Source organism: Xyrauchen texanus, chromosome 25, assembly GCF_025860055.1.
Source record: "Xyrauchen texanus isolate HMW12.3.18 chromosome 25, RBS_HiC_50CHRs, whole genome shotgun sequence".
Taxonomy (NCBI): domain Eukaryota; kingdom Metazoa; phylum Chordata; class Actinopteri; order Cypriniformes; family Catostomidae; genus Xyrauchen; species Xyrauchen texanus.
The window spans coordinates 42285826-42310074 of NC_068300.1; the positions used below are offsets into that span (position 1 = coordinate 42285826).

A 24249-nucleotide genomic window follows, 5' to 3' on the forward strand; every position below is an offset into this window, starting at 1 on the left:
CTTAAATGTTGTTAATGTGAGCAACTGGACCAGAATCCACTAATCCATTTAGTGAATACATGCTGAAATAATATTGCGTTGATATGCATTACAGGAGCAAGTACAAATATAAGAGTACAGTTGAGTGTTGCCCATGATCTGAGCTGTAGGCCTAACATGGTTAAGGATGCACTGCACATGGTGTGTTCATTTCAACTGTCTATAAATAGTACAGGGTCACATTAACAGATGTTGGAGGTCAAGATGCCTCTTTTGCCATTCCTTTAGCATTTGCTAACACTTAGCCAAACCTTGGTAACGGCAAATGTGTGAGAACTAGAAGACAAATAGTTGGCATCAATCCACGGCCCCTCACCCATGAAATGTAAAACTTGGTGGATGTTCACTCTGCAGATGTGTTGAAACTCTTGGTTTTGCCCTACATCAGTTTGACTAATTAATACAACTTTGCAAAATCTGCCATCTCTAGTTACATACTATAAGCAACATCCAGAAAATAAAAGCATTGCTCATCTATGATGCTATTTTCCATGCTAAACTTTTTCTATTTAATTTCTCCCTGCCCAGTAGGTGGCGATATGCACGAATAATGTGAATCGCTAAAAACAAGAAAGAATGTGAACGTGGAGATTGATGGTAAAGAAGGACTTCCATATTGTCAACACGCAGTGAAAGCATCTTACTGCTGAACTCCACATATTAAAAGATCGTTCTTGGGATTTTAAGAATCAATATCGAGATGAATTGTTTTGTAAGTCGCTTTTGATAAAAGTGTCTGCCCAATGAATAACTAAATGTAATCAATAATATTTTTATTTCAAGTCATACATTTTGATTTACTGGTTAGACAAAATCCGATTCCTTTCGCTTACACCCATTTGATGCGTACCCTTGGTTGGGGATCACTGATATAATCCACATATTAATTGTCATTAATGTCCTTAACAATAACATGATGAATTTCAAAATGTAGTTCTTGAGCCTCTTGCATTAGTAGGCCATGATGTTTCTTTTCATGTTTGGAAAAATATTGACTCTCCTCGGAAATTCTTAAACAGTTAGACTTTTCACAACTGTCTGTATCTAATATCACACAGAATGACCCATTTGTTTGGACGTGCATATATATATATATATATATATATATATAAATGCATTTTCATAGTAGAAATTCTGAATAAGATGTCGTCTATATATATATATATATATATATATATATATATATATAATGCATTTTCATAGTAAAAATTCTGAATAAGATGTCGACACCAACAACTCTGATTTATAAAGGCACGCGTGAGCTTATTCAGAATCTTATTCAGATTTCTAGAAACCAGAATATTGGCTTAATCTGGTTATGGCAATCAGGTAAATGCATTTACATAATTGGAATATGGCCACATTTTGATAAAGTATATGATTTACACACAGGTGAAGAAAGCAAGCCCAGAATGTGGTTTAGTCCTTCATGGTACTTTAATCTTGATGTTGTGTTGCTTGTGCAGGACGTCCAGTATCTGAGGCAGAATGTCCATGTTAAGTAATGGTTTGTCTATGTCCTCACTTCCTGTCATCAATGACACAATACTGCGTCTGGCCTTCGCTCTGTGTTTGGGTTTGAGAGACCGAAGAGATTCAGCTTCAAATCCAGAGTGTCTCTCATCAATTCCCAGAGTGAACATCGAGTTTCTGGCTAGTTTCAGGCACCACAGCAGCAAACCAATGAGGAAGCAAAGCATGAAACATAACACTGCATTATACATCCTTCCAGAGCAGTTATCAGACACACAGGTGAAGAAATCGGCATCATTGAGCCCATCAATGGACCTACGAGCGAGTTCTGCAGGACTAGCACACACAGGCATCACGGAAATCGCTTTATTTCTCTTCAGCCAGTATGTTAAGTACTGGATACTGCAGTCACAGTTGAAAGGATTGCCAGATAAGTCGAGCAGCCGCAGGTTGTGGAGCTTGTCGAAGTGTCCTGGAGTGATGCTGATCAGCTGGTTGTGTTGCAGCAGCAGTTCTGTGATGTTTGTAGGAAGTTGAGGGATGGATCTCAAGCCCTGCGAGCTACAGTCCACCCTCACACCTTTAAATGGTAAAGTCATGTACCTGCAGGAGTCGCAGCTGGTGTGTGCAAACAATCCACATAGGAAAAGGGCAGTCAACACTGGACCAAACAGCATCCTGTACTGAAGAAACCACAGATATTTCAGCAAAGTTAGATATATCTTCAAAAGAAGCCAGTTAAATGTCCCCTAATGGTTCCAGCAGAAGTCATAATAAATGCTTGACGAGAAAATGGTAACACAACCTATAGAAACCAGATCTAAAAAATATTAAAGGTAATTCTGACTCTATATCTCACAATTGTCGAAATTGTGAGATTAAGGCATTATGAATGCATGTCTGTTCATGAAGAGTCAAAGAGTTATGACTTAGATATATGGAAGCATTTAAAAATATGAAAAGTGTAAGGACATTATTAAATATGCTTAACCCATGGAATCAGATTTTAAAGGAATGTTCCAAGTTTCTGGATTGGGAGAAGTCGAGCTGTATTTTCAGCATTTGTGATATGCTGTTGATTACTACAGAAAATGATTTGGATTGGTCCCTCCATTTGTAACAACAAACCATGTTTACAGAAATGTACTTACAATAAAAGTCTATGAAGCAAGTTTATTGGAAGGTATAAAGGGGTCATGTCATGAGTAATATCATTTTCCTTGATATTTTGAAATATAACCGGTCTTTCTACTATAAATACATACTGTCATTTTCTGGATTCAAAACTTAGGGTGTGTTCACACTTGGCAGGTTTCGTTCGATTAAAACGAACTATGGTGCGATTGCTGTTAGTACGGTTCATTTGAACAAGTGTGAACACTGCCATCCAAACCTTGGTGCGCACCAAACAAGCAGACAGGGGGTCTCGGTCCTCATCCAAACAATCTCTGATGTGGTTTGACTGATATAAGAATGCATCATGAACCAAAGATGTCTAAACGGACCAATAACAGGTTGTGATGTCACAAGATGTGACCCTAAAAATCACGTGATTTGATAACAGAAAGAGAGGTTAGAGCGGTGTATGCAAAACAAATGAGCAGAGGTCAAACATGGAACAATGAGGAGGTACAGTTCCTTATTAACATTTGGTCCGATGAGCATATTTCCAGTATAATTATATATATATAAGTGTTCAAAATATTCATGAGCACATTTCACCCAGCAGCCAGCATTGTTTTGGATGTTTGGCAAGTTCCGTCACAAAATATTCATCAATAAAGCTGTCCAATCAGGTTGTGACCCTATCCTTATGCTTTTTGTTTTGTATCTTTAGGTTCGGTGTTAAAAATGCCAGTGTGAAGCAAACCAGGAATAATTTATCATTTTCTTTTTTCTTCCAGACCAAGAGAACCTAACTACAAGTGTGAACAAACCCTTAATCCCCAATACAATAACATATATTACAGAAACCAAGCTATATCTATAATGTCGATGAGTCATTGTGTTATTACATCAAATTACACATTTTCCTGTTACTCCCCAACCCTGAACACCAGTGCACCAGTGCCCATGTCAGAGACACACCACCAACAACCAGTGCCCACGCCAGTGGTCAGAGACACACCACCAACAACCAGTGCCCACACCAGCAGTCAGAGACAAACAATCAACCACCAGCGCCCACGCCAGTGGTCAGAGACACACAATGAACCACCAGTGCCCACGCCAGCGGTCAGACACACACAATCAACCACCAGTTCCCACATCAGTGGTCAGAGACACACAATCAACCACCAGTTCCCATGTCAGTGGTCAGAGACACACAATCAACCACCAGTTCCCATGTCAGTGGTCAGAGACACACAATCAACCACCAGTTCCCACGCCAGCGGTCAGAGACACACAATCAACCACCAGTACACAGACACACAATTAACCACCAGTGCCCACGCCAGCGGTCAGACACACACACAATGAACCACCAGTGCCCACGCCAGCGGTGGTTGGAGACACACAATCAACCACCAGTGCCCACCCCAGCTGTCAGACACACACAATCAACCACCAGCACACAGACACACAATGAACCACCAGTGCCCACGCCAGCGGTCAGAGACACACAATCAACCACCAGTGCCCACGCCAGTGGTCGGAGACACACAATCAACCACCAGTGCCCACGCCAGCGGTCAGAGACAACCCATCACTCACCAGTGCAAACGCCAGCGGTCAGAGACACACAATCAAACACCAGTGCCCACGCCAGCAATCAGAGACACACAATCAAACACCAGTGCCCACACCAGCGATCAGAGACACACAATCAATTACCAGTGCAAACGCCAGCGGTCAGAGACACACAATCAAACACCAGTGCCCATGCCAGCGGTCAGAGACACACAATCAAACACCAGTGCCCACGCCAGCGGTCAGAGACACACAATCAACCACCAGTGCCCACGCCAGCGGTCAGAGACACACAATCAATCACCAGTGCCCACGCCAGCGGTCAGAGACACACAATCAATCACCAGTGCCCACACCAGCAGTCAGAGACACACAATCAACCACCAGTACACAGACACACAATGAACCACCAGTGCCCACGCTAGCGGTCAGACACACACACAATGAACCACCAGTGCCCACGCCAGCGGTGGTTGGAGACACACAATCAACCACCAGTGCCCACGCCAGCGGTCAGAGACAACCCATCAATCACCAGTGCAAACGGCAGCGGTCAGAGACACACAATCAAACACCAGTGCCCACGCCAGCGATCAGAGACACACAATCAAACACCAGTGCCCACGCCAGCGTTCAGAGACACACAATCAAACACCAGTGCCCACGCCAGCGGTCAGACACACACAATGAACCACCAGTGCCCACGCCAGCGGTCAGACACACACAATGAACCACCAGTGCCCACGCCAGCGGTCAGAGACACACAATCAACCACCAGTGCCCACGCCAGCGGTCAGAGACACACAATCAACCACCAGTTCCCACGCCAGCGGTCAGAGACACACAATCAACCACCAGTTCCCATGTCAGTTGTCAGAGACACACAATCAACAACCAGTTCCCACGCCAGCGGTCAGAGACACACAATCAACCACCAGTGCCCACGCCAGTGGTCGGAGACACACAATCAACCACCAGTGCCCACGCCAGCGGTCAGAGACAACCCATCACTCACCAGTGCAAACGCCAGCGGTCAGAGACACACAATCAAACACCAGTGCCCACGCCAGCAATCAGAGACACACAATCAAACACCAGTGCCCACACCAGCGATCAGAGACACACAATCAATTACCAGTGCAAACGCCAGCGGTCAGAGACACACAATCAAACACCAGTGCCCATGCCAGCGGTCAGAGACACACAATCAAACACCAGTGCCCACGCCAGCGGTCAGAGACACACAATCAACCACCAGTGCCCACGCCAGCGGTCAGAGACACACAATCAATCACCAGTGCCCACGCCAGCGGTCAGAGACACACAATCAATCACCAGTGCCCACACCAGCGGTCAGAGACACACAATCAACCACCAGTACACAGACACACAATGAACCACCAGTGCCCACGCTAGCGGTCAGACACACACACAATGAACCACCAGTGCCCACGCCAGCGGTGGTTGGAGACACACAATCAACCACCAGTGCCCACGCCAGCGGTCAGAGACAACCCATCAATCACCAGTGCAAACGGCAGCGGTCAGAGACACACAATCAAACACCAGTGCCCACGCCAGCGATCAGAGACACACAATCAAACACCAGTGCCCACGCCAGCGTTCAGAGACACACAATCAAACACCAGTGCCCACGCCAGCGGTCAGACACACACAATGAACCACCAGTGCCCACGCCAGCGGTCAGAGACACACAATCAACCACCAGTGCCCACGCCAGCGGTCAGAGACACACAATCAACCACCAGTTCCCACGCCAGCGGTCAGAGACACACAATCAACCACCAGTTCCCATGTCAGTTGTCAGAGACACACAATCAACAACCAGTTCCCACGCCAGCGGTCAGAGACACACAATCAACCACCAGTACACAGACACACAATGAACCACCAGTGCCCACGCCAGCGGTCAGACACACACACAATGAACCACCAGTGCCCACGCCAGCGGTGGTCGGAGACACACAATCAACCACCAGTGCCCACGCCAGCTGTCAGACACACACAATCAACCACCAGTACACAGACACACAATGAACCACCAGTGCCCACGCCAGCGGTCAGACACACACACAATGAACCACCAGTGCCCACGCCAGCGGTCAGAGACACACAATCAACCACCAGTACACAGACACACAATGAACCACCAGTGCCCACGCTAGCGGTCAGACACACACACAATGAACCACCAGTGCCCACGCCAGCGGTGGTCGGAGACACAATGAACCACCAGTGCCCACGCCAGCAGTCAAAGACACACAATCAACCACCAGTGCCCACGCCAGTGGTCGGAGACACACAATCAACCACCAGTGCCCACGCCAGCGGTCAGAGACAACCCATCAATCACCAGTGCAAATGCCAGCGGTCAGAGACAAACAATCAACCACCAGTGCCCACGCCAGCAGTCAAAGACACACAATCAACCACCAGTGCCCACGCCAGTGGTCGAAGACACACAATCAACCACCAGTGCCCACGCCAGCGGTCAGAGACACACAATCAACCACCAGTGCCCACGCCAGTGGTCGGAGACACACAATCAACCACCAGTGCCCACGCCAGCAATCAGAGACACACAATCAAACACCAGTGCCCACACCAGCGATCAGAGACACACAATCAATCACCAGTGCAAACGCCAGCGGTCAGAGACACACAATCAAACACCAGTGCCCATGCCAGCGGTCAGAGACACACAATCAAACACCAGTGCCCATGCCAGCGATCAGAGACACACAATCAACCACCAGTGCCCACGCCAGCGGTCAGAGACACACAATCAACCACCAGTTCCCACGCCAGCGGTCAGAGACACACAATCAATCACCAGTGCCCACGCCAGCGGTCAGAGACACACAATCAATCACCAGTTCCCACGCCAGCGGTCAGAGACACACAATCAATCACCAGTGCCCACGCCAGCGGTCAGAGACACACAATCAACCACCAGTACACAGACACACAATGAACCACCAGTGCCCACGCTAGCGGTCAGACACACACACAATGAACCACCAGTGCCCACGCCAGCGGTGGTCGGAGACACACAATCAACCACCAGTGCCCACGCCAGCGGTCAGAGACAACCCATCAATCACCAGTGCAAACGCCAGCGGTCAGAGACACACAATCAAACACCAGTGCCCATGCCAGCGATCAGAGACACACAATCAAACACCAGTGCCCACGCCAGCAGTCAGACACACACATTCAACCACCAGTGCCCACGCCAGCGGTCAGAGACACACAATCAACCACCAGTTCCCACGCCAGCGGTCAGAGACACACAATCAACCACCAGTTCCCATGTCAGTTGTCAGAGACACACAATCAACCACCAGTTCCCACGCCAGCGGTCAGAGACACACAATCAACCACCAGTACACAGACACACAATGAACCACCAGTGCCGCCAGCGGTCAGCACACACACAATGAACCACCAGTGCCCGCCAGCGTGGTCGGAGACACACAATCAACCACCAGTGCCCGCCAGCTGTCAGACACACACAATCAACCACCAGTACACAGACACACAATGAACCACCAGTGCCCACGCCAGCGGTCAGACACACACACAATGAACCACCAGTGCCCGCCAGCGTGGTCGGAGACACAATCAACCACCAGTGCCACGCCAGCAGTCAAAGACACACAATCAACCACCAGTGCCACGCCAGTGTCGAGACACACAATCAACCACCAGTGCCCGCCAGCGGTCAGAGACAACCCATCAAACACCAGTGCAAGCGCCAGCGGTCAGAGACACACAATCAACCACCAGTGCCCGCCAGCAGTCAAAGACACACAATCAACCACCAGTGCCCACGCCAGTGGTCGAAGACACACAATCAACCACCAGTGCCCACGCCAGCGGTCAGAGACACACAATCAACCACCAGTGCCCACGCCAGCAGTCAAAGACACACAATCAACCACCAGTGCCCACGCCAGTGGTCGGAGACACACAATCAACCACCAGTGCCCACGCCAGCGGTCAGAGACAACCCATCAAACACCAGTGCAAACGCCAGCGGTCAGAGACACACAATCAACCACCAGTGCCCACGCCAGCAGTCAAAGACACACAATCAACCACCAGTGCCCACGCCAGTGGTCGAAGACACACAATCAACCACCAGTGCCCACGCCAGCGGTCAGAGACACACAATCAACCACCAGTGCCCACGGCAGTGGTCGGAGACACACAATCAACCACCAGTGCCCACGCCAGCGGTCAGAGACAACCCATCAATCACCAGTGCAAACGCCAGCGGTCAGAGACACACAATCAAACACCAGTGCCCACGCCAGCAATCAGAGACACACAATCAAACACCTGTGCCCACACCAGCGATCAGAGACACACAATCAATCACCAGTGCAAACGCCAGCGGTCAGAGACACACAATCAAACACCAGTGCCCATGCCAGCGGTCAGAGACACACAATCAAACACCAGTGCCCATGCCAGCGATCAGAGACACACAATCAACCACCAGTGCCCACGCCAGCGGTCAGAGACACACAATCAACCACCAGTGCCCACGCCAGCGGTCAGAGACACACAATCAACCACCAGTGCCCACACCAGCGATCAGAGACACACAATCAATCACCAGTGCAAACACCAGCGGTCAGAGACACACAATCAAACACCAGTGCCCATGCCAGCGGTCAGAGACACACAATCAAACACCAGTGCCCATGCCAGCGATCAGAGACACACAATCAACCACCAGTGCCCACGCCAGCGGTCAGAGACACACAATCAACCACCAGTGCCCACGCCAGCGGTCAGAGACACACAATCAACCACCAGTGCCCACGCCAGCGGTCAGAGACACACAATCAACCACCAGTTCCCACGCCAGCGGTCAGAGACACACAATCAATCACCAGTGCCCACGCCAGCGGTCAGAGACACACAATCAATCACCAGTTCCCACGCCAGCGGTCAGAGACACACAATCAATCACCAGTGCCCACGCCAGCGGTCAGAGACACACAATCAACCACCAGTACACAGACACACAATGAACCACCAGTGCCCACGCTAGCGGTCAGACACACACACAATGAACCACCAGTGCCCACGCCAGCGGTGGTCGGAGACACACAATCAACCACCAGTGCCCACGCCAGCGGTCAGAGACAACCCATCAATCACCAGTGCAAACGCCAGCGGTCAGAGACACACAATCAAACACCAGTGCACATGCCAGCGATCAGAGACACACAATCAACCACCAGTGCCCACGCCAGCGGTCAGAGACACACAATCAACCACCAGTTCCCACGCCAGCGGTCAGAGACACACAATCAACCACCAGTTCCCATGTCAGCTGTCAGAGACACACAATCAACCACCAGTTCCCACGCCAGCGGTCAGAGACACACAATCAACCACCAGTACACAGACACACAATGAACCACCAGTGCCCACGCCAGCGGTCAGACACACACACAATGAACCACCAGTGCCCGCCAGCGTGGTCGGAGACACACAATCAACCACCAGTGCCCACGCCAGCTGTCAGACACACACAATCAACCACCAGTACACAGACACACAATGAACCACCAGTGCCCACGCCAGCGGTCAGACACACACACAATGAACCACCAGTGCCCACGCCAGCGGTGGTCGGAGACACAATGAACCACCAGTGCCCACGCCAGCAGTCAAAGACACACAATCAACCACCAGTGCCCACGCCAGTGGTCGGAGACACACAATCAACCACCAGTGCCCACGCCAGCGGTCAGAGACAACCCATCAATCACCAGTGCAAACGCCAGCGGTCAGAGACACACAATCAACCACCAGTGCCCACGCCAGCAGTCAAAGACACACAATCAACCACCAGTGCCCACGCCAGCGGTCAGAGACACACAATCAACCACCAGTGCCCACACCAGTGGTCGGAGACACACAATCAACCACCAGTGCCCATGCCAGCGGTCAGAGACAACCCATCAATCACCAGTGCAAACGCCAGCGGTCAGAGACACACAATCAAACACCAGTGCCCACACCAGCAATCAGAGACACACAATCAAACACCAGTGCCCACACCAGCGATCAGAGACACACAATCAATCACCAGTGCAAACGCCAGCGGTCAGAGACACACAATCAAACACCAGTGCCCATGCCAGCGGTCAGAGACACACAATCAAACACCAGTGCCCATGCCAGTGATCAGAGACACACAATCAACCACCAGTGCCCACGCCAGCGGTCAGAGACACACAATCAACCACCGATGCCCACGCCAGCGGTCAGAGACACACAATCAACCACCAGTGACCACGCCAGCGGTCAGAGTCACACAATCAACCACCAGTTCCCACGCCAGCGGTCAGAGACACACAATCAATCACCAGTGCCCACGCCAGCGGTCAGAGACACACAATCAATCACCAGTTCCCACGCCAGCGGTCAGAGACACACAATCAATCACCAGTGCCCACGCCAGCGGTCAGAGACACACAATCAACCAGCAGTACACAGACACACAATGAACCACCAGTGCCCACGCTAGCGGTCAGACACACACACACAATGAACCAACAGTGCCCACGCCAGCGGTGGTCGGAGACACACAATCAACTACCAGTGCCCACGCCAGCGGTCAGAGACAACCCATCAATCACCAGTGCAAATGCCAGCGGTCAGAGACACACAATCAAACACCAGTGCCCATGCCAGCGATCAGAGACACACAATCAAACACCAGTGCCCACGCCAGCGATCAGAGACACACAATCAAACACCAGTGCCCACGCCAGCGATCAGAGACACACAATCAAACACCAGTGCCCACGCCAGCGATCAGAGACACACAATCAACCACCAGTGCCCACGCCAGCGGTCAGACACACACAATGAACCACCAGTGCCCACGCCAGCGGTCAGACACACACAATCAACCACCAGTGCCCACGCCAGCGGTCAGAGACACACAATCAACCACCAGTGCCCAGCCAGCGGTCAGAGACAAACAATCAACCACCAGTTCCCGCCAGAGGTCAGAGACACACAATCAAACACCAGTGCCACGCCAGCGGTCAGAGACACACAATCAACCACCAGTGCCCGCCAGCGGTCAGAGACACACAATCAACCACCAGTGCCCACGCCAGCGGTCAGACACACACAATGAACCACCAGTGCCCACGCCAGCGGTCAGACACACACAATCAACCACCAGTGCCCACGCCAGCGGTCAGAGACACACAATCAACCACCAGTGCCCACGCCAGCGGTCAGAGACAAACAATCAACCACCAGTTCCCACGCCAGGGGTCAGAGACACACAATCAAACACCAGTGCCCACGCCAGCGGTCAGAGACACACAATCAACCACCAGTGCCCACGCCAGCGGTCAGAGACAAACAATCAACCACCAGTTCCCACGCCAGGGGTCAGAGACACACAATCAAACACCAGTGCCCATGCCAGCGATCAGAGACACACAATCAACCACCAGTGTCCACGCCAGCGATCAGAGACACACAATCAACCACCAGTGCCCACGCCAGCGGTCAGAGACACACAATCAACCACCAGTGTCCACGCCAGCGATCAGAGACACACAATCAACCACCAGTGTCCACGCCAGCGATCAGAGACACACAATCAACCACCAGTGCCCGCCAGCGTCAGAGACACACAATCAACCACCAGTGCCCACGCCAGCGGTCAGAGACACACAATCAACCACCAGTGTCCACGCCAGCGTCAGAGACACACAATCAACCACCAGTGCCCGCCAGCGGTCAGAGACACACAATCAACCACCAGTGCCCACGCCAGCGATCAGAGACACACAATCAACCACCAGTGTCCACGCCAGCGATCAGAGACACACAATCAAACACCAGTGCCCACGCCAGCGGTCAGAGACACACAATCAACCACCAGTGCCCACGCCAGCGGTCAGAGACACACAATCAACCACCAGTGCCCACGCCAGCGGTCAGACACACACAATGAACCACCAGTGCCCACGCCAGCGGTCAGACACACACAATCAACCACCAGTGCCCACGCCAGCGGTCAGAGACACACAATCAACCACCAGTGCCCACGCCAGCGGTCAGAGACAAACAATCAACCACCAGTTCCCACGCCAGGGGTCAGAGACACACAATCAAACACCAGTGCCACGCCAGCGGTCAGAGACACACAATCAACCACCAGTGCCCACGCCAGCGGTCAGAGACAAACAATCAACCACCAGTTCCCACGCCAGGGGTCAGAGACACACAATCAAACACCAGTGCCCATGCCAGCGATCAGAGACACACAATCAACCACCAGTGTCCACGCCAGCGATCAGAGACACACAATCAACCACCAGTGCCCACGCCAGCGGTCAGAGACACACAATCAACCACCAGTGTCCACGCCAGCGATCAGAGACACACAATCAACCACCAGTGTCCACGCCAGCGATCAGAGACACACAATCAACCACCAGTGCCCACGCCAGCGGTCAGAGACACACAATCAACCACCAGTGCCCACGCCAGCGGTCAGAGACACACAATCAACCACCAGTGTCCACGCCAGCGATCAGAGACACACAATCAACCACCAGTGCCCACGCCAGCGGTCAGAGACACACAATCAACCACCAGTGCCCACGCCAGCGATCAGAGACACACAATCAACCACCTCTGTAAGTAGTTTATTACCACTTCAAGTAATTCAATTGGACTTGACTTGCTGTTGTTGTAGTTGATATTTAAAAATGTTCTTTTTTTAATGTTTTTGTCTTCAAGTGTGACCTTCCCATTAAAAGTGAATGGAGGACTCTAATTCTTTTGGAGAACTTTGGAACTACCTCTGAATTGAATCTCCCTATTTCCCTCCAGACCACACTAGCCACCCCTGAATGCCAATTGTAAATCAACCAAAACAATTATGTCTCAGGACAGAAGCCTTTGTTCAGGAGTCATTTCCAGCAGCAATTTATTAACTATACATTTCCATTTTGGTCCATTTGCTAGTGAAGGCAACACTTTTCCTGTAATTTACCTGGTTGCTTGTGTGAATGGGGCTAATGAACAATACATGTTCAGCATTTGTAATTCTTGGTTAATGTTAATTTGAACATTTACTAATATATTTGTTAAAATGAAAAGTTGTATATGTTAACATTATTTCATGCACTATGAACTAACAAAGAACAATTGTCTGTTTATCCATTAACATTAACAAGACTAATAAATATTGATTATAAATATCGTGAATATGCATTAACTAATGTTAAAAAAGGGAATTAAAAAGCGTTATCATTAAATGTCATCAAATGGAAGTCGATGTGAATACAACTAAAGCAAACAAATTTAAGACAATATGCTTCAAAAGTTTAGGCAGCGCAAGCATCGGTCCGGAAACTGCTGTGGCTCCATTAGCTCCGTCCTAACCTCCGGCCTGAGACAGCTGGCCTGTCTTGAAACTGCTGTGACGTATGATAGATATATAGAGGAAAACCAGCCCTTTCCTGTCTGAATATTCTGGTCATCTCAAAACTGGACCACTGTAATGCTCTGTTGGCCAGTCTCACATGTCTGGTCTTCAATCATCCAAAGAGGGCTCACGTCACCCCACTAGTTTAAAATAAAAATAAAAACACTTTCCTTTGTCTCTTTTTTCGCCACTAGCATTTATACTACTCCAGCTACTCCAGATATTGTTGACTTTTGCATGACAAATCGCTTGCTATGTTCCTCATTTGTACTGTAAGTTGCTTTGGATAAAAGCATCTGCTAAAGGACTCAAAGTAAATGTCATATTAGTCTACACACTTGTGTATGTATAATGCATGTAAAACTTACCTTATTAGCATGTGATCTACAAAATTTGGGGATTTCAAATAGTTTTCCTGGTGGTAGACTAAATCAATAATTGTTTTATCTAGCAATTATTGGTCCGGTAAAGCATCACTCCATGTTGCAGGCAGTGTTTGTCCTCTGTGATGGTTTGTATTGAGCAATGCGAGCTGTGATGGTCATGTGATGATGAATTTGAGAGTGTGAGCACTAGATTACATTATCAGCCCTAGTAAAATTCTTCTGCAAGCAAATGATAAATATTCAGTTTACATCTAGAACCGTGTGCATGTATATCTGTTGTGCTACAGTTGAGTTTGAGCAGAAAATTACGAAATAAGCCCTGGTGTGCATATTCAGAGAAGCCTTTCTCTAGCGTGTCTGCTCTCTCGTGACTAAATCATTTTTAAATATGGTGACAAGCACATAAAATCAAACATTTGCTTTGTCTTAGCTGGACTATAGTAAGTGTTTCAGTGTTTGTGTTGCAGTTATAAATATATATAAAAATATATGTAATAATAATTGATATACACTGATGAGCCAAAACATTATGACCACTTGCCTAATAAGAGGTTGGTCCTCTGCGTGCCACCAAAACAGCACCGACCCTACAAGACCCCTGAAGCTGTCCTGTGGTATTTGGCACCAAGACATTATCAGCAGATCTATCAAGTCCTGTAAGTTGCGAGGTGGATCGGACTTGATGGTCCAACACATCCGACAGATGCTCAAACGGATTGAGATCTGGGGAATTTGGAGGCCAGGGCAACACATTGAACTCTTCATCATGTTCTTTACACTATTAACGAACAATGTGTGCAGTGTGGCATGGCCCATTATAATGCTGAAAGAGACCACTGGCATCAGGGAATATCATTGCCATGAAGGGGTGTACCTGGCCTGCAATGATGTTTAGGTAGGTGGCATGTGTCAAATTGACCTCCGCGTGAATTGCCGGACTCAGGGTTTCCCAGCAAAACATTGCCCAGAGCATCACACTCCCTCCACCGGCTTGTCCTCTTCCCACAGTGCATCCTGGTGCCATCACTTCCTCAGGTAAACAGCACACACTTACATGATAGTCCACATGATGTAAAAGAAAACGGGAATCATCAGACACGGCAGCCTTCTACTGCTCCAAGGTCCGGCTCCATTGTAGGCACTTTCAACAATGGATAGGGGAAGGGCCGTTTCAGACCATTCTGGCGCCATATGCGAGATCCATATTGGCGCCCCTGTTCTGGGGGGGTGAGGGGGTGTTTGGGGAGCATGACAGTGGCCTCCTCTTTGGACCCGTAGCAGGTGGTGCCCTAGACGACACTGGACAGGGGTCATCATGGGCACCCATACGCAACAGGGTGCGATGTACTGTGTGTATGACTGAAATATGAATTCAGATGGTTGTTGCTCTTGTTTGTTTTTCATTATTAAAATCCTAAAATGTTCAGATGATCAGACAGTTTATATTTAGTGATCATGATGTCATTTTCAATATTCTAATGTCAAGAATGAATCAGTCAGCTGTATGTTTCATATATTAATTTTATTTTGTGTTCTGAAGGTTATACATTGACTGTACATTGACTCTGAGATGACCATTACAAACAAAACCACCAATTAAAGCATTCTCTTGTCTACAATGTCAAAATAAAAGAATTCCCTCTAAAATCCTTTCATTTCTCGGAGCATTTGATTGACAATGATATAGCAGCCTGTGAGGAGACAAACACACAGACAAAACATTTGGACAGTCCGTTTCAGTGACACACAGTAAAACAGATGCACACAACTCTCAGTTAAACACAGAATGCAGTCGGTTAACTGTACACACTATATACACAACGATCTCCACACGTGCTCCACTAATAGATTGATTTCTGGTCAGATCTCTTCGCTTAACTCGATGATGATTGAACTTTTATTTCATCTTTGAAATGCATGAGAGGAATATTGTGCATGCAGCACTGTAGAAACACACAACACAATACAGAAGCACAACAACAGCTCGACCACATGTAACACAGCTAAGATGAAACACGCAAAGAGATTTCAAGACAAAGAAAGACTTCTCAGATCACAGTGAGAAACATGAACGATGATGCATTTCAATCTTCAGTGCATTGTTGGGGTATGATCAGTGTCAAAGCAATACATCTGCTTATGCTGTTAACATTTTATGCAAAAGAAAAACAGTTGACATGTTTCCCCTTAGCATGAAATAACATTCAAACCCATATGACTGATTGTTATATGAATAAATGAAAGGAGAAAGGGGTTTTTATCCATGAGCGATTGATTGGATGGTGAAAAGTGGTCTCTGTATGGGAGAGGGGTTAAAGATAAGAGGGTTTGATGAATGGGAATATGAAGAAAGTAAACAGGGTCCATTTTAGTTGAATGTAGTACATAAGAATGAATATTGACCGAATGCCTTGGTTTGAGGTGCATGTGCACTCTGAACAAAGAAATGTCAAAGAAAAGATCTTGATTGAATGCTATTGTTTTTCAGCTTATACACCTCTTTACAAAGACCATTTTCATCTGCTACATTTCACCAACCAAAGTCTAATAATAGATATACATTCCTCTAAACATACACATACTTGCATAAAATTCACCTGAAAATCAGAAAAGACGATAAACGGTCTCCTGGTGATTGAAAGACAAAAAGTGTTTTTAAAAAAGTACTCTTTACATGATTGCACGTTATTGCTATGGTAACACTGGTTTATTTCCAATAATAAATAAACACCAATAACATCAATAGCAGATCACAGTTAAAGCCTAGCCGATCACTTCAATGTCCAAACACCACTATGATGAAAGAATAATAAACCGATGCACTGACCATCATGACAAACATATTGCACTTAACAATCTTTAATACATAGAAAAATAATTCAGTCACTTGCTCCCAGAATCTTGTGCATAACTCCAAAGGAAAAGACTAAAGAGTATAAAAAATGCATCATTGAAAACCTCAAGAAAAAGGCATGCAAGTATATTTAACATCATCTTTCATCCCCCACACAAGACCTTCCTGGTTTCTAGATCTATTTCTTGTGACGTTTGTCTTTACTGTGTTTGTGCTCTGAAATGCCCTCATATCAGATCACATCGTGCTTTTCTAGTAACTCTCTTCTCGACAGGTGACCTTGACTCGATTTGTTCTTAAAAATATATGAATACATTTGTACAGTATTCTATAACATTGGGTTACTACTGTACTACACACTAATGAGTTCATATAAAATGATCATTGGCACATTAATGTATGGTTGCTAAGACAACATACTGTATATATCTGTCATCCAATATAAATAAAGCATTAGAATGTCTGTTCTCTGCTAGTGTGAACGGAAGTCTCAAAAATACAATGTTCTAACACAAGCAAACATACTATATATATATATATATATATATTCATAAATATAACCTCTGTATGGGCGAATCTTAAAAAACATGTCAATAACATGATCAAAATAAAAAAATAAAAAAGAACAAATTATAGTTGTCATATTTATGAAAAATATGAAACAAATTTTGAATTGAGACATTGAGATTTTTGGGGGGTGATACTGACGAAACCTGTCAATATAAATAATCCTTTTAAAAATCTTGACAGGTTTTGAGAGAATCGTTACATGGATATATTATTTACATTTTACAGATTGATTTATTATTGTAGTATGGCCGTATTTATTGTGCTGCCTTTTATTTATGCTTATTTAAATCATTGTAATACAGTAAAATAACTGAACACATTTGTCGTGTAATGTTAATGTCATAAAAATAATGTCAAAGAGCAAAAATCTCAATATAAACAGGCTAGATTTTCTTTATGATAATTATCACTTGTTTCATTTTCTTTTGATATTGGGGTTAATTATAAGCTGGATTTGATTTTGAGAGATTCACCCATCAACAAAATATTAAACGTGTCCTAAATGACCAGACAGATATAGTTTGTACGGATATGTCGCTCAACTCGCCGCGCTAGGTGTTGATGAGTTTGCCCATTATGTGTCCGTTCACACCAGTGTGCTGATGGCGCGGTGTTTGTGTGTGTTGCTCATGTGCTTGTGTGTGTGTGAACGTCTGAAGAGAGATGGCCCCTGTGGTCCGAGTGCCCGCGACTGGTGCTGGTAGGGTGGAGGGTGACATCGCTGTGAGCGGTGGCCGTGAGGCTGGGTGGTGTGGTGCAGGTTAAATGGGTGTAGGGTATGGTGGATGAGAGTGGGTTGATTAGGGTTGGGGGGTGGAAGAGGAGGGTGCCTGTCCCGCCTGCAGCCGAATAGTGACCCAAGGAGAGATGAGGCGTTTGGAGCGCCGTGTCTGTCAGGAGGAGGGTGATCCCGAGTGGACGGGGGTCTCTGGCACAGAGGAGGACTGCTAGTGATGGAGCCCTGTGAGAAGAGAAAGAGAGAGAGAGAGACCACCAAACATCAACAAACATGGACTGACTCTTAAAGGGATAGTATACCCAAAGATGAAAATTCATCTTTATCATTATTTAGGCTACTCTAATGTCTCTCCAAACCTGCATAACTTTATTCTGTGGAACACAAAATGAAAAAAGTATTTTCAAAGCTTTTTGCCATATAATGAAAGTGAATAGTGACTTGAGGCTATCAAGCTCCAAAAAGGACATAAACAGCATAAATGTACAGTAAGGTAATTGATAGGATTGACAATGCAGGTTTGTCCTCATGAGGTTTAGTAATGGACATGGTTTGATGCTATTAATGTTCAACATATGCTGTAGTCACCATATAATGTTTTGGGGGTGTAATCAGCTCATTTATAATTTTATTTGAGAGTTAATAACACTTATATTTCAATCAAGTGATCAAGTGTCTTCAGAAGATTGGAATATAGTGCTCAAATCATATCAGCAACTTTCACTGTGGTTTTATGGAGTGTGTGTGTTGTTTGTTGTAGCTTGAAAGGCTGTAAAGCCATATTAGAAAATATATACTTTGTGTTCCATAGAAGAAAGAACATGAAAGAACAGTTCTGGAGCTCCATAGTGGCAGAGAACTATTCCTTTCATTTATAATGAATAGTTATCTTCTATTTGAATCATTTTAATCCATGACTTTCTGGTTCTCCTGAAGTGGCCCATGTTGAGGGTAAGAAGTAACATGTAAATGTAAAAATGATAAGTAACGTGTACTGGTTGTTTTACTAATCGGTGAAGTGGGCACCATGAATGGTCTCAAATATTAGACGCAATATTGTGTTACTGTTGTAAACGCTTGACTTCCATTAAAAGAGATCAATAGAGTGCCACAGTGAGAGCTCACTTTTTCAGCAGCCCAGGAAGCAATATCCCCATTCAATTTCAATGAAAGTTTTAAGCTTTGAACCAAACAAACCAACTGAATGAAGATGAATCACTATATTATAACAGCTGAAGTGAAGCAACAGTGTTTGGGAAAAACAAGTCATTTATTCATCCCCTCTGAGGACTGAACTGCTCTTCCCGCAAGCATTGTGAATTAGGCTATTTGTTATGAACGAGCAGCGAAGGCAGACGAGGAGATGCGGATCCAGTTGCAGTTCAACTTTATTTCATAAACAAACAGGCAAAACACAAAGGAAAACCCTCAATGGGGAAATAAACATAAAACTAGAAAACACGGGCAGGGAACACACACCAGGCTAACGACATTCAACGAATGACAAGGAGTGAACAAAAAGCAGGGCTTAAATACACAGGGAGTGATAATACAAATGATAAACAGGTGTGAACAATGACACAAAATGGCAGTGAAGATGGCAGGAGGATTCTGGGAAGTGTAGTTCTTAAACAAAGACAAGTGAACACGAAGGCTAACACATAGACTAAGGAGCTACACAAGGGACAAAAGTGAAAACTAAGGAAAGCAAAGGTGACAAAGGGCAACAGTGAAACAAGACAAGGAATTCCTAACATAGCCCCCCCCCCCCCTCAAGGATCGGATTCCAGACGATCACAGTGACATAAAACAAAACAAAAAATGTCCATGACTGGGGGGGGAGCTTGAGGTGGGCAGACAGACCAAGGGGGCAACAACGGGCAGACAGGCAGTCCAGGGGGCAACGAAGGGTAGACAGGAAGTCCAAGGGGGCACAAAGGGCAGGCAGGAAGTCCAAGGGGGCAAAAAGGGCAGGCAGGAAGTCCAAGGGGGCACAAAGGGCAGGCAGGAAGTCCAAGGGGGCACAGATGGCAGGCAGGAAGTTCAAGGGGGCACAAAGGGCAAGGACAGGTTCAGGTGGTCTGGGAGCTGGCCACCGGGCAAGGACAGGTTTGGGGAACCTGGGAGGAGGCCACTGGACAGGGACTGGGTCAGGAGGCCTGGGAGGAGGCCACAGGACAGGGACTGGGTCAGGGGGCCTGGGAGGAGGCCACAGGACGGGAACAGGGTCAGGAGGCCTGGAAGGAGGCCACAGGACAGGGACTGGGTCAGGGGGCCTGGGAAGAGGCCACAGGACAGGAACAGGGTCAGGAGGCCTGGGAGGAGGCCACAGGACAGGGACTGGGTCAGGAGGCCTGGAAGGAGGCCACAGGACAGGGACTGGGTCAGGAGGCCTGGGAGGAGGCCACAGGACAGGGACTGGGTCAGGAGGCCTGGGAGGAGGCCACAGAACAGGGACTGGGTCAGGAGGTCTGGGAGGAGGCCACAGGACAGGGACTGGGTCAGGGGGCCTTGGAAGAGGCCACAGGACGGGAACAGGGTCAGGAGGCCTGGGAGGAGGCCACAGGACAGGGACTGGGTCAGGAGGCCTGGGAGGAGGCCACAGGACAGGGACTGGGTCAGGAGGCCACAAAGGCAGTGACCTGGAAGGCTCTGGCGGCGGAAACGTAGGAGGCTCTGGAGGTGAAGCCGTAGGAGGCTCGGGAGGCGGAGCCGCAGGAGGCTCGGGAGGCGGAGCCGCAGGAGGCTCGGGAGGCGGAGCCATAGGAGGCTCGGGAGGCTCTGAGGGCGGAGCCGTAGGAGGCTCGGGAGGCTCTGAGGGCGGAGTCATAGGAGGCTCTGGAGGCGGAGCCGTAGGAGGCTCAGGAGGCGGAGCCGAGGGAGGCTCTGGAGGCGGAGCCGAGGGAGGCTCTGGAGGCGGAGCTGAGGGAGGCTCTGGAGGCTCAGAGGCCTCAGGGGGCGGAGCCGCAGGAGGCTCGGGAGGCGGAGCAGTAGGAGGCTCGGGAAGCTCAGCTGTGGGAGGCTCTGGAGGCGGAGCTGAGGGAGGCTCTGGAGGCTCAGAGGCCTCAGGGGGCGGAGCCGTGGGAGGCTCAGGAGGCACAGCCGAGGGAGGAGGAACCATGGAAAGCTCGGGAGGCTCAGGGGGCAGAGCCGTGGGAGGCTCAGGAGGCAGAGCAGAGGGAGGCTCGAGAGGCGGAGCCCTGGGAATCTCGGGAGGAGGAGCCCTGGCAGACTCGAGAGACTTGAGAGATGGAGCCCTGGGAGGAGAAGCCCCGGGTGGCTCGGGAGACTTGAGAGGCGGAGCCCTGGAAGGCTCGAGAGGCTTGAGAGGCGGAGCCCTGGGAGGCTCAAGAGACTTGAGGGGTGGAGCCCTGGGAGGCTCAAGAGACTTGAGGGGTGGAGCCCTGGGAGGCTCGAGAGGCTTGAGAGGCGGAGCACTGGGAGGTTCGAGAGGAGCCCTGGGAGGCTTGGGAGACTTGAGAGGCGGAGCCCTGGAAGGCTCAAGAGGAGCCCTGGGAGGCTCGAGAGGCGGAGCTCTGGAAAGCTCGGAAGGCGGAGCTCTAGAAAGCTCGGGAGGCGGAGCTCTGGAAAGCTCGGGAGACGGAGCTCTGGAAAGCTCGGGAGGCTCGGAAGGCGGAGCTCTGGAAAGCTCGGGAGGCGGAGCTCTGGAAAGCTCGGGAGGCGGAGCTCTGGAAAGCTCGGGAGGCTCGGAAGGCGGAGCTCTGGAAAGCTCGGGAGGCGGAGCTCTGGAAAGCTCGGAAGGCGGAGCACTGGAAAGCTCTGGAGGCTCGTAAGGCGGAGCTCTAGGAAGCTCGGGAGGCGGAGCTCTGGAAAGCTCGGGAGGCTCGGAAGGCGGAGCTCTGGAAAGCTCGGGAGGCTCGGAAGGCGGAGCTCTGGAAAGCTCGGGAGGCTCGGAAGGCGGAGCTCTGGAAAGCTCGGGAGGCGGAGCTCTGGAAAGCTCGGGAGGCGGAGCTCTGGAAAGCTCGAGAGGCGGAGCTCTGGAAAGCTCGGGAAGCTCAGAAGGTGGAGGTCTGGGAAGCTCGGAAGGCGGAGCTCTGGGAAGCTCGGGAGGCGGAGCTCTGGAAAGCTCGGGAGGCTCGGAAGGCGGAGCTCTGGAAAGCTCGGGAGGCGGAGCTCTGGAAAGCTCGGGAGGCTCGGAAAGCGGAGCTCTGGAAAGCTCGGGAGGCGGAGCTCTGGAAAGCTCGGGAGGTTCGGAAGGCGGAGCTCTGGAAAGCTCTGGAGGCTCGTAAGGCGGAGCTCTAGGAAGCTCGGGAGGTGGAGCTCTGGAAAGCTCGGGAGGCTCGGAAGGCAGAGCTCTGGAAAGCTCGGGAGGCTCGGAAGGCGGAGCTCTGGAAAGCTCGGGAGGCTCGGAAGGCGGAGCTCTGGAAAGCTCGAGAGGCGGAGCTCTGGAAAGCTCGAGAGGCGGAGCTCTGGAAAGCTCGGGAGGCGGAGCTCTGGAAAGCTCGGGAGACTCGGAAGGCGGAGCTCTGGAAAGCTCGGGAGGCGGAGCTCTGGAAAGCTCGGGAGGTTTCTGAGAAGTGTAGTTCTTAAACAAAGACAAGTGAACACGAAGGCTAACACAGAGACTAAGGAGCTACACAAGGGACAAAAGTGAAAACTAAGGAAAGCAAAGGTGACAAAAATGGCAGACAAAAGGCAACAGTGAAACAAGACAAGGAATTCCTAACACTATTATTATAAGGACATTTTGTGCCTCTTTACTCTATTTTATTATTAGACAATTTTGCTCCTATTAACTGAGCTAATGTCAGCTAGCGTTACCTAGCTAACCTCTGTTAACCAGCAAAAACTCAAGACTCGTCTCGACTTGGCACTTGCAATTGTGCTCAAACACTGAATATTGGGACATTTATGACTCGACCTGCGACACGGACTTAAAACGCAGCTGTCATTAATCAATGACATGTCATGCACATTACGGATAAAAGAGAGTACAAACAGTAATAAAACTGTAATTGTACACTTGTGCTTGTCTTCTAACAACTCGAGAGACTTCATAAGACATGACACGTTTCTGGTAAGGGGACATAGTGAGCCACAATTCTCCCTGGCTTTTACGACGCATTTTGGGAATTTTTATTGAACAAACGTTTCGCTGTAATGATTTTGCCAACGGGACGGTCCTAGAAATGTCTTCCTGGTCAGTGCCCTGACAACTGAACTTGAATCGCTAACAGTGATCAAAGTACTCCGTGAAGATTTTGGATGGGATTTTGTACTTCCGGAACAGACCGTTGCGCTCTATTGTGATATTTCTAACACTAAACAGGCTAAAAAGAGATGTCATCATTTTACAAACTGACAGAATCAGAATTTGAAAACAACACAGAAGATGAAATGCCTCTCTTTATAGTGTAGAAACAAACATATAACAAGTAGCAGAACATTCATTAATAAAAACCTTCTCACACATGCACATACTGTAGTTAGAAAGAAGAAAGTGGATCTTCAACATGCAGAGGATGCTCTTGGGATCGAGCAGAACTTTAGGCATACATCACTGATTTCACATCTTCAACGGTGTTGACTCTTTATCACTGCCAGACCATTACACTGTTTGATTCCCAATGCCGGATATTTTGAACGAGAGTGCAAAATCCATTTCAACTCTCAAACTATTCAATGACATGATGAAATGCGGCACGTGAACAATGCAGGACAGAAATCCACAATCTTCTAGACTTGAATAAGTGCTAAAGGTCCATTCAGCATGATCTGACGATGAAATGCACGAGACTGAAGCCGCTTTCAAACAGAGATGCTTCACTCAGGAACATCAACGTCTCCTGCCAGACCCAAGTGAAGTACCTTCAACTAAAGGAACACGCCTGTATGAATATCAAGAAGCTCAACATCAGAGTAAGAAAACATCATGCTCAGGTCTAGATATGTGTCAGGTGTGACCGCTGCACCAGGTCAGAAGGCGAGCAGTCCGCGCATGCATGCGAGCAGGCAGGCGAGTTCAAAG

General features: G+C 48.5%; 2 protein-coding genes across 7 annotated transcripts in view; both read right to left on the reverse strand.

The window, feature by feature from the left end:
* Positions 1-1183: 1183 nt before the first annotated feature.
* On the reverse strand, positions 1184-14213 carry gp9 (glycoprotein IX (platelet)). Of its 2 annotated transcripts, none has more exons than XM_052091737.1 (2): positions 14083-14213; positions 1184-2195 (listed from the first exon to the last, which is right to left on the reverse strand). In XM_052091737.1, the coding sequence occupies exon 2, from the start codon at positions 2187-2189 to the stop codon at positions 1467-1469; it is 723 nt and encodes a 240-aa protein (XP_051947697.1). In that variant the 5' UTR covers positions 2190-2195; positions 14083-14213; the 3' UTR covers positions 1184-1466. The 2 variants fall into 2 exon arrangements, with proteins under 2 accessions (XP_051947697.1, XP_051947696.1); XM_052091736.1 differs by having other exon boundaries at positions 1184-2190; positions 14083-14212.
* A 1396-nt stretch (positions 14214-15609) lies between these two features.
* iqsec1a (IQ motif and Sec7 domain ArfGEF 1a) overlaps positions 15610-24249 on the reverse strand; it is a 193549-nt gene continuing 184909 nt past the window's right edge. For all 5 annotated transcript variants that reach the window (XM_052091690.1, XM_052091693.1, XM_052091694.1 and 2 more), the window contains one exon: positions 15610-18485. In XM_052091690.1, the coding sequence (XP_051947650.1) occupies positions 18472-18485 (14 nt within the window). In that variant the 3' untranslated portion in view covers positions 15610-18471. The remainder of the gene's footprint in view (positions 18486-24249) is intronic.